Source organism: Silurus meridionalis, chromosome 2 (assembly GCF_014805685.1).
Source record: "Silurus meridionalis isolate SWU-2019-XX chromosome 2, ASM1480568v1, whole genome shotgun sequence".
In the NCBI taxonomy this organism is placed as follows: Eukaryota; Metazoa; Chordata; class Actinopteri; order Siluriformes; family Siluridae; genus Silurus; species Silurus meridionalis.
In genome coordinates, this window is record NC_060885.1 from 16,538,632 (window position 1) to 16,553,290 (window position 14,659).

The following is a 14,659-nucleotide window of genomic DNA, read 5'->3' on the forward strand; positions in this document are numbered from 1 at the left end:
GGAGGACTTGTAAAACTTGCTGCCTTTGACTTTTATACACTTGAAGTAAACAGGTCTAAATATTTACAATATGGTCCCACCAATTCAACACGCATGGTAAAAGTTGAAATACCGTCAATACCGTCTCAGTAAACTGTGACACCTCAAACACATCTGTTTTTATCATTGCCATAATTGCTGTGCGGTGCTCTTTTTTTTTGTCTTTCCTTGCTCCATGCTCAGCAGTGGAGTGGGCGTGGCCCCGGGACCCAGTGAAGAAATCTAATAAATGCACTTTTTATGCAGTGGATGTATGCTCTACATCTAATATCTTTTGTTTTTCCACATTTGTGCAAGTGCATAAACAGAACCAGAGGGAGAACACGCTCGTCCAAGCTTTCAGTAGCACGGCATTATGTGCAATTTGCAGCCCGGCATAAATATTTACGAGTAAAGCAACTGGGGAGCTGAAAAATAAAGCTGACTCATTTGAGTCGGTAAATTTGAGTCAGTTGTGCTTGCATTTTTATGAAATTTATACCAAAATATGATATATTTTTTCTGACCTTCTTTATAATAAATGAGAACCCTTGGCAGTTTTTATGCTAGCCTATTATTATTGTAGCCTAATGTAGCATACGTGTGGATCTCTCTGCTAGAATCGTTCAACCAGTTCAAAGTTATTCTGATTAATCACCTTCATTCTATGATAAAACATTTCTTTATTTATGGGAGGGTTCTCTTCCAGAATGATGGTGTGTCCATGCACAAGACTTACTGAATGGCTTGATGGGAATATAAATGATATACATCATATGCTGTTGCATAGACAGAAGTCAACTAATAATCACAAATATTAAGATTAATAGGGTAACCCGTCATTGGAGTGAGTTTAATATTATATTGGAATCAGTAAATCCATATTTTTTATCAATGATTATTATAAGTGTATGTTTCTACTCACTTATCAGTTACATTGCTTAAAAATATATATTTTATGACAGATCTATGCATTCAGCATTTAAATAATAATGTGAAGGTGATACTCAATTAAATGCAGAGCACTGGCAGTAATTCAGATCACATTTTTATATTAATGCAAATGTTCTAATTCTAATTTCTATAGCAATGTTAATCCAATGGGACATATATGGCAGACACGCTACATAATCTAAAACAAATAATAAAAGATAAAGTTAAATGAAACTCATGAAACTACGTTTTACAGACAGTCCCCAATATTAAATGGTTAAATAGCATGACATCATTTGGTTAATCATTTTGAACTTGGAGTTGTTTGCAGACCACTGGTGTAGGGCGAATGAATGAGAAACACTGAGATATGCTGTTATATGGCAATAAATCGAAAAAACTGATTAGATTAGCAATCAGAAGATATACTACCCTGTCGGTATACACTATATGGGCAAAGTATTGGAACAGATAACTTTTCCGGCCATATGTGGTTCGTCTGTTACCACAAAGTTGGAGGCACACAATTGTAGTCTTTGGGTGTAGTAGCATTACATGTTCCCTTTACTTGGAGCAAGGAGCTAGCGTTGGAGTGGAAGATTTTGAGTATCCTGCTGTAAACCTCTTACCTTAACCCTACTGAACACGTTTTGGATGACTTTGAACATTGAATAGACCCCAGGCTACTATCGCCCTTGTGGTTGAATGAGCACATCTCCATTAGCGCACTCGAAAAGCTGGGGAAACATCTTCCCAGAGTAATGGAGGTTATTATAACTAACTATTATAATTATTATAAATAACTAAATGTGGAAAGTGATTTTCAAAAAGCAGATACGGTTTATGGTCCGGTTTCCATACAGGGTATTGTCAGATTGATGACCAAATACTGAGATGTGCCTTCATGGTCTAGGAGAGCTTCAGAACCCTGTTGTATGCGCAGTTGTATACTTACTGCTGTCAGTTCACAGGTGCTTATTTCTAAGTTTGGAAACTCTGCATAGTGAGAACCTTAGTCTATGCAAATCCCAACATTATTTTGAAGCTCACAGTCATTTCTGAATGGATTATGTCTGTCAGTGCTAAGCTGACGCACACATACACACACACACACACACACACGCACACACACACACACACACACACACACACACACACACATACACTGGAGTGTGTCAAGAATTGTCTGATCAGATAAGCGTGGAGTACATTGTCAAGTTTCAGAGTGTGACTCCAGCCCCATGGGTGCTGTTAACACACAGGTCCATTCATACCCACACACTCACACACATCATTAGTGTACTGAGGAATGATTACTGCAAAGTGGATCTGTCTTAAGGAGCCATGACATGTCACGCCTTTCTTCTGTGCTCACACCGTGAGTGTGTGTTTGTGTGTGTGTGTGTGTGTTGGTTTGTTTGTTTGTTAGTGTTGTGCTATATTTATGTTTACACCCCACCATGAATGTCCTCAGTGACTATTGTGTCTGTGGTGTGTGTGATGTGTGCTTGAAGATGTTTTTGTGTATTGTGACTTGAGGCTTGCCTGTCAATAAAACATGCTGAAAAACCCAGGAAAGCATTTTTGTCACTGCACTCCTGACGTGTGTACACACACAAACACACACACACGCACACACACACACAGAGATGCAGAGGACAGAAATAGCTTGCTAACATGCGATTTTCAATCAGAGGTGTGACATTTGTGTGTGCGTGTGTGTGCATGCCTGTGTGTGTGTGTGTGTGTGTGTGTGTGTGTGTGTGTGTGTGTGTGTGTGTGTGCATGACACGGAAAGGAAAAAGTTTGAAGTGATAATCAGCCTTATCATGGCACTACTCTATTCTGTAAAACTCAGTGTGAAGGAGAGCAGCGGGGGATTGGCAGTGATACAGAAGAAGACGGTGTGAGAAAAGGACAAAGCATTGTGGGAAAAAATGTGGAAGTCCATTACAATGCGCACTATTTAATTGCTAATTTTTTTTATGTAAATAATTTGCCTTCTCCTTGTTTAGATTCCACTACATGTGAAGAGCCACAGTGAAGCAGTATGATATAGACTGTACGTGTACGCACATGTGTGTGTGTGTGTGTGTGTGTGTGTGTGTGTGTGTGTGTGTGTGTGGGTGTCTTCTGAACCTTCATAAAGCTATAAATATATATTTATTCTTCACCTCTCAGACTTCATTTTCTAGCCCTAAGGCATTTTATCCAGAAACTAAATGGAACTGCAAAATGATCTCCACACATTTCCCCAAAAGTTGCAGTAAAGAGCTTTTCCCAGACTGAGAACTCCTTTCCTGTGTGTCCACGATCAGTCGTGGGTGACAGATATAACAGAGCGCTCACAGAAGATTGTTGTTGTGTGCATATGATGGCTACATTAGAGACAAATTTTAAAGCAGCTGTGTGAATTTCACTCTAAGGCACTGCTTACCTGTGTAATTGTTTTGACTCGCAACTCCTGACATTAACAGGTTCTGATTCATTAATTACTCGTTAATTAAAGCACACATTTTAATCATTTCAGGGAAAGAGGTTAGTCACCGTGTGAAACTTGCAGAAGAATCATGTCATGCACATGAATGCTTGTTATATAGACCTTGTGAGGAACAACTCATTCATGTTACACCATGACTGTAACTGTAAACTAAAATTGTATTTATTGTATATATATATATATATATATATATATATATATATATATATATATATATATATATATAACTTGGTTTTTAAGTCACGGTTCAGTTCAATTTTGGTATGGTTAAGGGGAAGAAATGCGAAACATACATTTTTTATTTTTTTTTATTGATGCAGTTTATTATTATTAATATTTGTAATCATCAACATTTGAACAGTTAACCTTTTTTTAAATACAATTCGAAATTTTTTTTATAAAATGCCTGCTTGCTTAAATAATATATAAAATATTTTATGAAAATTGAATAAATCAAATTAATGCAATATACTTTTTTGTTATATAGATCAAATTAAACAAATTAATTAAAATGCCACAAATTCAATGGATTAAATAATATTAAATAAATGGAAAAATTGTAATAAAAAGTTTACATTTGTTACACCCATTTGGGTAATACAGATGTATGTGTGTGAGTTTGACATTTAATATTTGATTTTCTTAAGATATTTTCTTCTATTAAAGATTTATTAAATTTGTTTTACTTAACTGTTCTACTTCTTTCAACCTACTTTAACAAATGTCTTCATTTTTTTCATCCTTTGTTCATTCACTCCCTCGATATGAGGAATTGTCAGGATTTGAACCTGGACATAAAACGCTGAAGAATCCATAGCGTTAGCCGCTAACCAGGGAGCTGCTATGAATTCAGGATTCATGATTGTTTTCAGCTTTTCATTTCACTGCGAGTTGTATCCTACATATAACTATGTCTGTGACAAATAAAAAAAATTAATCCATGGTGCTAGCGTTTGCCGCTAGCCACTCCCTGGTTACTGGCTAACACTAGCACTATAAATATTTAGCATTTTCATGCATGCGCAAAACTAATCTTATTTCAAATCTTATGGTGAGTAGCCACAGTGACACTGTGCCAATTCTAGTTCCTTTTTTATGCTTTTCTGTTGTGCATGTTTTCAAATAATTTTACAAAGTGCGAGGTCTGTCACTTCATAGGTTGCTGAGGAAAATTCTACTACCGAACCGAACACATGTACACGTCTACCAAACCGAAAGCCCTGTACTGAAAAATGTTGTTACGAATACGTGTATATTGGACATCTATTAAACCGATATTAGTCATTTATTTAGTATCTTGTTGAGATTTAGATTCAGAAGATTACACCACACACACACACACACACACACACACACACACACACACACACACAGCTTGATAATGTCTGCAGAAACTATACATTTCCCAAGTACAGAATGTTGAATCTGGGTGAATGACTTTTATAGGCCAGTGAAAGCTGAGGATAAATGCGGAGGCAAAATAAAAAAACAAAAGACAAAGACAGAGAGAGAGAGAGAGAGAGAGAGAGAGAGATTGTTTGTGGTGGTTTAACTATAGAGACTCTGGTGCTTGCAAAATTACACTGTCTGACTGCCATATAGCATTATGTGTAGGGGTGTGTGTAAGTGTGTGTAGCTTCTGATCATTCCTTAAATAAACCCTGTGTGTGTGTGTGTGTGTGTGTGTGTGTGTGTGTGTGTGTGTGTGTGTTTTCACACATGTATAATTTAAGTGTTCGTTATTGTAGTTGCATGTGTGCCTGTTGTTGGCGGGTTTTAGGAGCCAGGAAGCTGTTCAGCCACTTTACTGTCATTACAGTAATAAAAGACTTGCACTGAGGCCTCTTAAGAGCTTGTCTCTATTCAGAGAGCTCCAAACAGTGGCCTGCCGGTTGGGGCTGTGATGATTATTTGTGGGTTTGTGGCTGTGCTCCAAACCATGTGTGTGCTCTTTCAGAAGCCAGGAGCTCCCCTTTTTCTGTCTCCCAGCAGCGGGTTAATTAAATTTGCTCTCATCTACAGCTACGCTCTCATTAGCATCAGTTCCTTTTCTCAGAGTGCTGTTTTGTCAACCTTAAACACTCATAGTTGCAAAAAAAAAAAAAGAATAATTTTGGGGGGGAATTTAAATTTTTCATTATGTAAAATGTTGAGTTTGGACACAGGAGACATGACAAGATGTCCAGATCTGAAATGCGTTGCAACAAAATGGAAATATACTATATGTACAAAAGGAGGCCTCCTTACAAACCTTTGTCCATATAATGTACCTTGAATACAGTCAAAAGTATGTAGTATATACTGTTCAAAGAGAATTAATCCTTTTTTATTTATTAATATTTATTATTATTATTTATTAATATGCTAATGATTATTCCAGCGATTAATCTAGTAATCGGATTAATCACATTTTTAATAGAGAAAAGAAGTACTTTTTCTTGATTAAAGAGCAATACTAAATAAGAGAGAGAAAAAATAAGACAGGTCTCTTAAAATGAACAAATAAAAAATGCTACAAGACAAGAATATTTTTGCAGCATACAAGAATATCAGTAAAAAATAAACTCATTTAGTGCATTTAATTGTAATATTATATCAAAACGTAAATTCAGTGCGTTAAAAAATATCCCTTCACAGTGATGAAACTTTTCTCACTCGTGTGTTAATTTATCATATCTCGCACAGTATCGCGACGTGGTTTTCTTGTCTCTGGAAAAGCGGCTTAAAATTTTTCACAAACTAAATCCGTGTATTTATCACCAGCTTTAAAAACGTGCTCCATTGCCTGCCAGATGGACTTTTTAAATGCACTGTTTATAAATAAAAATAAAAATAAATCTATCTCAAATTACTTTAAAACCAGTAACGTTGTTTTAATCATGTTTTGGTTTGAAATTATCACAAACAAAATTTCTAGCAGTCTCTTTGGTCTGAATCTTCTCCTCCGCCCTCGCTGTTTTCTCCCCGTTAAGCTATTTTTAATTCTGCAGCGTCTTCTGTGTTACCTGTCCAAAGCACCTCACAGTTTAGCGGTTGCGAGTCAGTAATACTGGTCCATGAGAAACAGTAGTTGAAACTAGTTGTGTAGTTAAATGGACTAAATTTTTGTAATCTTATTACTCAAGGTACTCGAGAAATCGCTTCAGCCCAATAATGTAATTTTATAATAAGTAATAGTAGACTGAGACTAGACTAAGAAGGTCTGTCTCTACTGCTTATTATATTTTTTAGCCCTGTTGTCATCCCTAACCTTCTTAACTGTTTACTTATGTTGTTTGGCGCCCATGTTGTATTTTTGTGATTCTGAGAAGAAAAGGCCCCATTTATGTCTATATACAGTAAGGCATGCCTTTGTTTACTTTCCAAATTAAGCTTTTCCATCTCAGCATGAAACTAAATTAGAAATAGCCACATCCATTTCCACCCTGGTTAAGGGTTAGGTTTGCCAGAACAGAACTAACTGGTGTTCAGTCATGCATCGAGCCCACGCGGCCAAACCCAGTATTAGATTGAGTGCCTGCTGCCAGATTAGGGCCAGTGAACCACACATATGTGTGTAGACACTACATACAATGGCCTGTCAACATCACAGGCCAAAAATAATAAAAGAAGCAATGATTTGAGTGCAAAAATATGAATCAGCTTCATCTGTGTAGCAAATTATTTGTGTATTTACACTGATTCAAATTCTCTGCTTCACTTTTCTCATCTCTCAATTTGCTTCTCTCTCTGTGGTTCTCTGTGTGTGTGTGTGTGTGTGTGTGTGTGTGTGTGTGTGTGTGTGTGTGTTTGCACGTGGGTGTCTGTGAGTGACAGCGTGTGTTTTGGGGCACATGTTTGAGTTTGAAAGATCAATATGGAGGGAGCAAAGGCAAAAAAGGAAACACAATTACTTATTGACAGAGAAGTCAAATGCTGAAAAGACACAGAATGACAGTTGATGGCAGAGAATAAAGAAAACGAGAGAGAAATGAGAAGGCTGAAGACTGTAAAGGCTGAGTCAGTTGCTGGCACAATGTATGTTTGTGACATGACGTGATTTCAGTTGACTGTGACTCTTCACCTATTGTACTTTTGAGGTGCATAAGTGTGGCTCAGCAGATAGGGAGTGTGTCGGGTTTGACCAGACAACTGTGTGGAGGAGGAGATAATGTAGCCTGTACTTGTAGGTTCAGTTTCTGTGTGTGTGTGTGTGTGTGTGTGTGTGTGTGTGTCCTCACCTAGTCTCTCTATAGTTGAGGTATTAAGGACAGTGCTGTCACATATAGAGACATAATGGAAATGACAGCCGCAGACAGGACATTCTACTAGCCTTCCAGCTTCTGCTCTTCCTACAGCATACAAAAGAAGACGTTGGTGTGTTGTTTATACTTACTGCTGTTACTCACTCACATGCCAACATGGTGCTCTGCATTATATACTGTTTTAATAGCATAATAAAGATCCCCTTCCCCATTTGGTTATTTACTAATTCCAACAAATTTGCTAGCTTTCCAATTAACCATCACTGCTACTATACAAATAGAGTGAAAGCGAACATGCCACATCCTCTTAAAATTGAAGCCAATAGATCTTCTGCAATATCAAAAGGCATCTTAACACACTGTTGCTTTTCACTGGAGCTAGAGGGTGCACACACGTTTCACCAAGACAATCCCCTGTGCACAAAACAAGGTACATGGAGAGGTCTATGTATTCCTCGTTATGACGTTAGTCCTCAATGATACTCTTGTGGCTGAATTTCTCCAAAGCCATATTTTAAAATTTAGTTGAAAGCCAATGTGTGTGAAAAAAGTGTAGAATTATATTCAAGGAGGGTAACATATTTTTGTCATAAGCTCCCCCATCTGAGTGTATATGGTACTTATTGTGATGACAGGATGAATGCTTTTCTATTGCACCACCCCAGAGCTGGTGTAGGTATTAAACATTAACCATATTATTGTGACATTGTCTCATTTAAGAGTTAGTAGTCTCACCTCTTTCATTATATTTGTATATATACAGTATATGACCAGTTATTACAATCTTCCTTCCTTACATCTTTCCTAGCTAAACTATTTCACTTGAAGGTTTAGTCAGTAATTTGGTATAAAATTATATATCTCCATCCTTTAGTTAACCATAAAGGCACACCCTAAACCACATGCACAAGTGGTGTGAATGGAGGACTATAAGATTGTTAGCGAACGTGGCAGAAAGGCAGTCTGTCCTAATTGACACTTTCTTATCCTAATAGTTTGGATGTTGGTGGTTAATTGGCATCAAGGAAGAGTGCAAGTATGGCAGTGTTCTGACTTGTTTTAAAAGGAGTTGTTGAAGGACTGGGTATTGCAACTGCAATAAATTATGCAACAAAGCAGTGCTGTATAATCTTCATTATTTCTTATTTTTTTTAAAAATTTTAAATAGTTATTAGTTTTCATACTTCTTTTTGTTAATGTATAAAAACTACTTAATTGAATGAGTGCAAGTTTTTTTTTTTTATGAAACAGAGCTTAGTGTTAAAGCAGACATTTTTAACACAAGTGATAATTTATTTCACAATTAATTATAGGCGATATAATCTTAAAATTAAACAATTTTCAGGTGTCAAGAAAGCTTGTGAAGTTTGCATACAGTTACACAGGAATGGCTGGACAGGTGTGTGTGTGTGTGTGTGTGTGTGTGTGTGTGTGTGTGTGTGTGTGTGTGTGTGTGTGTGTGTGTGTGTGTGTGTGCATGTCTTCGCTGTTGGCTAAAAGGTTAAGAGCACTGTGGTGTTGGATGTGACAAGGCGCAGCACGTTGTGGCCCTGCCATGCACAGCACCCTGGATGAGCTGCACTGCTGTGAGAGATGTGTCACTGGGGAAATGTCAGGGGATAATGTGTGATCACTGGGCCTTTCTGTGGAAGGTCAGCCTGTCCCTCCCATGCTCAGCGCCTCTTTGCACTCCCCAGGAAGAGAGTCAGGCTTCTGACGCCACTCTACAGTAAAAATGTCAGACACACAGATACAGACACTCACACAATTTGCTTTTTTTTTGCCATTAATATTGTTATTCTCCAGAGATCGAACATACTGTATGCATACTGTACTTTCCGTGTTGCATATTTTAGCCAGCAAGGAATTTCAAGTTAGAGATTAGATTTATTTTCTTCAGTGTCTCAAGGACTTTTTTGGTTTCCTTTAAACACACATTTCTTGTTTTGATATCAGTAAGAATAATGCTGTGACAAACAAAATGCAAAGCTAAGTTAAACAGGCATCATCAAATATGAGACTGTCTAGGATGTCAATGTACAGCAAGATGGAGGATAAATGATTCACCATTGTCATTTTTAATGTGTATAAGCGTCACACTTGGCACACTGTAATACATATACTCATATACTCACATGTGTAATACACAGTGGCGGGCGGCCAGGGCCAGCAAAGTCTTCTCTGCTGGCCTAAACACTATCAAAAGCACTGACCTACATTTACAACCTGAAATCTAAATTGTATTAGTTTATTTCCAACAGTTTATTCTCTTCATTTCATAGCATTTCTTTTGACTGTACTGTTTCCAGTACGTGTATGTGGATGTGAGATTTTTTGTCCAATCAGATATCAGCCTTTATGTGCTGCCATGTCAGTCTAATCTGCCCAGGGCCTTCAAAGTCAATACTGCTGGCCTTTTTTACCATAGTCTCCTTAAGAAATAGCTCTGGTAATTTAACCAATCAGATTTCATATTTGCGTCACAGCGCCAGCTAGCTGGCCCAAAGTAGCGTCAGCATTTTTCTGTCTTCTGATTGGTTGGTCAGAGGGAAACTGTTACAGCCAACTTCAAATGGCAAAAAATGAGTAGCGCTCTGCACACATTATTACATCTGAGTTAGACTTTTTTATGCCTACGGAGGAAGAGAAATTGATTTGGTCTAGGACATACTTAAAAATAAATTTTCAAGAAAAGCTAGACATAGTGAGTAGAGGTCAGCCAACCCCGAAGCTAGCTAGCTTCTCTCAGCCCGGGAAAGATTTTGTAAGCAGTACTACTGGCTTACAGCCTCTGCGGAGCGGTGCAAATTATGAGTATCTCTGTTGAGTAGGTTGTATTTTATTTACATTTTAACGTTTTTGTCATGTTATTAGACAAATATTGATTCCAAACTGCTCCAGATGATGTGGGTGCACAGTTGCGGTTGTAGTTTAGAGGTTTTGTTGTTGTCTTAACTGGGTTTCTTGCTTTAGTAAAATGGTATTCACCCTCCATATGTGAAATGCCTCTCTCTCTCTGTAATGCCACATGTTGTTATATTGCGTTTTTGTATAGTATTGATGGTTTCTATAATTGCGACGTGATAGTGGTGGTATTAAGAGGTGGATTAAGTCGGGTAGGTCCTCACTGAAGGCCCAGGTACCAAACGCACAGCCCGCTACTGGTGATACATATACTCACATGTGTAACACACACTCAGATGTAATACACATACTGATGTGACAGCATCACAAAGTAAAAAATCATGCGGATCCAAGTTGAAAGTAATGCAAACATCAAACATCAGAATATGCAATAAGTGCAGTCTTTGTGATTTTATCATGGCATGGTTTTTGGTTCCAGATGGTATAGAGAATCTCAGAAACAAGTGATCTTCACATGTTTTTTACACAGAAAGGTCTGCAAAACCAAAAAAAAAAAAAAAAAAGGCTTTGTGAGCTATTTAAATGACATTGTCAATGTTCATCTGCAATTTGACCAAGAATAAAAATGGATAAATGGATTTCTGGATTTGTATTTCTAGATCCATTTTAACCAGCACATTCTATTTTTAGTTTTAGTCTCAAGGATCACACAGTGAGTTTTCTGATGGATGACATTAATATCTGTGAAAACGTCTAAGGAGACCTTTTATACAACAATCTAACAGTTGCCATCAGGCAGGTTTGAAGTCTCTTATAATCTTCCTGTCACTAGCACAGAACCTTAACCGTTGCTATGTTCTCCCTGTGTGAATGTATAGATGGCAGCGACTACAGTGAAGTTCTGCCAGACTCCTTCCCCTCCGCCCCAGCTGAGCCTCTGCCCGAGTTCCAGAGCGAGCCGGAAGACACGTTCATTGTAAAGAACAGACCAGTGAAACTCTCCTGCAAAGCTTCTCCTGCAACCCAAATCTACTTCAAATGCAACGGCGAATGGGTCAACCAAAATGACCACGTCACCAAAGAGAGCCTGGACCAGGTCACAGGTACTTTACATTCTCATATACATTCATTTTGCTCTCAAAATATATTGGTGTGCTCTTAAACATACAGGAGGTAAATAAAGATCCAGAACAAATAATATTGTTGCATCTGATGCAGAGCTTGTGTGGGTTCAATTGTTATTTTTAGCTCCTGACCCAGATGTGGTACAGACCCAGTTAAGGAGCAGTTGTCACCAAAGTATATTTTTGCTAAAACAATTACTAGGCCCACATCCCTCCTCATATATATTAATATAATATATTGTATTCATTTATTTGTAAGCAGCTTACTTCAGGTTATCACTTGTTGGCTACTTTAATAGAAACACTATATGTATATGATTCTACGAGTTGTTGGAAATGATCTTTTGTTTTGTTGTGCCATGTTGACATGGCTGAATCAAGTAATTGCTGCATATTTGTCAGCTGCACATTCATGCTGTGACTCATCTGTTTTAACACATCTCAAAGGTGCTCTACTGGATTCATATCTGATGACTGGGGAGGAAACACACATTATCATGCTAGAACCAGGCATTATAAAATTGGTACATTATAACCATAAAGGGATGCATATGGTCAGCAACACTATACAGATAGCCTGTGGCTTTCACACAATGCTTTATTGGTATTAAGGGGCTCTGAATGTGCCAAGAAAGCATTCTCCACAACATTATACCACCACCTGCCTGATCTGTCAAAAGGCTGGTTCATCCATTCATGCTTTCAGTGAATGGATTCTGCCATCTGTATGAGGCAAGCTCATAAGGCCAGGCAGTGTTTTTCCAATCTTCAGATGTCAGATGTGTTTTGATGAGCCAGTCTCCGAAAGAGCCTCTGATTTCTGTTCTAGGCTGATAGGATTGGAACTTGTTGTGGTCTTCTGCTGGTATAGCTCATCCGCCTCACGGGTCATCATGTAATGTGCTGCTTTTTTTGCCCAGCATCTTTCTAAAGGGGGGTTAATTGAGTTACCACAGCTTTCCTGTCAGCTTAAGCTAGTCTGATCAGTCTCCTTTGACCTTTTTCGTAAAAAAAAAAGGTTTGAAAGAATTCCTGCCCTGCAAAATGGCTGCTCATTAGATTAATTTTGTTTTTTAGCCAGGTTACAGAGATCAATTTTTTCTCCCATTTCATTGTTTGATGTGAACATTTAATTAAGCAGGGGTACAGGTGTTCCCAACAATAATTCTATACACCAAACTGTCAAGGGGCCATATGAACCTTTGTTAGTTGACCAAGGGAACGAGGCGAGCATATGTTGGGACAAGGGTATGTTCAGTTTACATGATTTACATATACAAACTGCTTTCACACTGGATAAGCATTCTGCATTTTTATTTAAATTACATATTTATAAAATGCAGAATGCTTAATAAGAGTAAAAGCAGGTTGTGAAAGTGGCATTTCAAGCACAGTTTTCTTTAATATACCAAAAAATCAAGGTCATAAGTATTGTGCGAATTTATTATCATGTGAAATACGTGTGGCTGTGCTTCAGGTCTGGTGGTGCGTGAAGTAGACATCTCAGTGTCCAGGGTTCAGGTTGAGGAACTCTTTGGCTTAGAAGATTACTGGTGCCAGTGTGTAGCCTGGAGCTCTGCGGGTACCACCAAGAGCCGTCGAGCATATGTTCGCATCGCATGTAAGTCTGTCTATAACTAGCACTTATCCTGCAGTGCTGTATTTTAAGGCTAGTAATATCAATATACCCTGAAAACTGTGACAGAAGTTTGGAGAACCTTTTAGCTTGTTTGTTGGCTAGTGTTGTTAAAAGCTTCTCTCGCCACCTGCCATACTGTGCAGACCTCAGGAAAAACTTTGAGCAGGAGCCACTCGGCAGGGAAGTGCGTTTGGAACAGGAAGTTCTGCTGCAGTGCCGCCCACCAGAAGGAATCCCACCTGCTGAGGTACATTTACTTAATTCTGCTTCTTCCTCGTTTTCCTGCTTCTTCTACTTTCCTGTCTTATTGAGATTATTTCAGCATCTCCAACTCTTGCTATTCGACTTGTTTTTTTGCTGTTTAGAACACACTAGATACTGTAGTACTAAAAAGTATCTCCGATGTATATTTATAAAACAGCACAGTTGAATGCTGAAATCTGATTGAACAGAAAGTGTGCATTTTTTTATATAACAGCATGACTCAGACCGTTCCGGCTATAACATTAATGTGCTCATTCAAATACATTATTGTTTCTATAGTAACAGCTCATACTGAAGGTCTTGTACTTTGGAGCGATAATATAGGTAAAGAACAGGAACTAGCTTGTTTTGAGGATAGCTATCACACAGATTCGAAATATTACTTTAATTTGATTTTAATAAAAAATTTAAAACCTACCCTAAACACAAATTTTCCATAAAAATTTGCCTCCGACTGGACTTTGCAGAGGTTTTTGAAGTTAGTTGAATTATTTTGCACCTTTAAATTTTTAGTGCATTCCACTATCTCCTACCTTTTATTAAACTTTGTGGCGTGTTCAGCAATGATGAGAATCAAACACACTTATGTTTAAACATTTTTTTAGTTAAAAAAAGATGAATGTAAAAGTGAAATAGAAGTGATCCTATGTTTTCCATTATTTAGCCAAGTAAATAGCAGCTAAATGTTCTTCCCATACTTCTACAGGTAGAATGGCTGAAGAATGAGGACCTCGTTGATCCTGTGCAGGACTCCAACTTCCTTATTACCATTGACCATGACCTCATCATCAAGCAGGCCCGTCTTTCTGACACGGCTAACTACACGTGTGTAGCCCGAAATGTGGTGGGCAAGCGACGCAGCAGCACTGCTACTCTCATTGTCTATGGTAATGGACTAAATATTCCTGTGTCTAAATTTACAAAAATGTGAAATGTTCGGTTTTTGTCACTTTTGTCAATTTAGTCATATGTGGTCATATTTACAAATAGCTAAAAAAATACCAATGAGTTGAAAATGGGATTGGTGTTTGACTGTTGTATATATTACCACATTTTTATTTATATTTTTAAA

At 37.8% G+C, this 14,659-nt stretch overlaps 1 protein-coding gene across 3 annotated transcripts in view; it reads left to right on the top strand.

The window, feature by feature from the left end:
- unc5b (unc-5 netrin receptor B) overlaps positions 1-14,659 on the top strand; it is a 59,752-nt gene that overhangs the window by 31,107 nt on the left and 13,986 nt on the right. For all 3 annotated transcript variants that reach the window (XM_046836411.1, XM_046836419.1, XM_046836428.1), the window contains exons 2-5: positions 11,439-11,663; positions 13,162-13,305; positions 13,467-13,570; positions 14,294-14,474. In XM_046836411.1, coding sequence (XP_046692367.1) covers positions 11,439-11,663; positions 13,162-13,305; positions 13,467-13,570; positions 14,294-14,474 — 654 coding nt within the window. The remainder of the gene's footprint in view (positions 1-11,438; positions 11,664-13,161; positions 13,306-13,466; positions 13,571-14,293; positions 14,475-14,659) is intronic.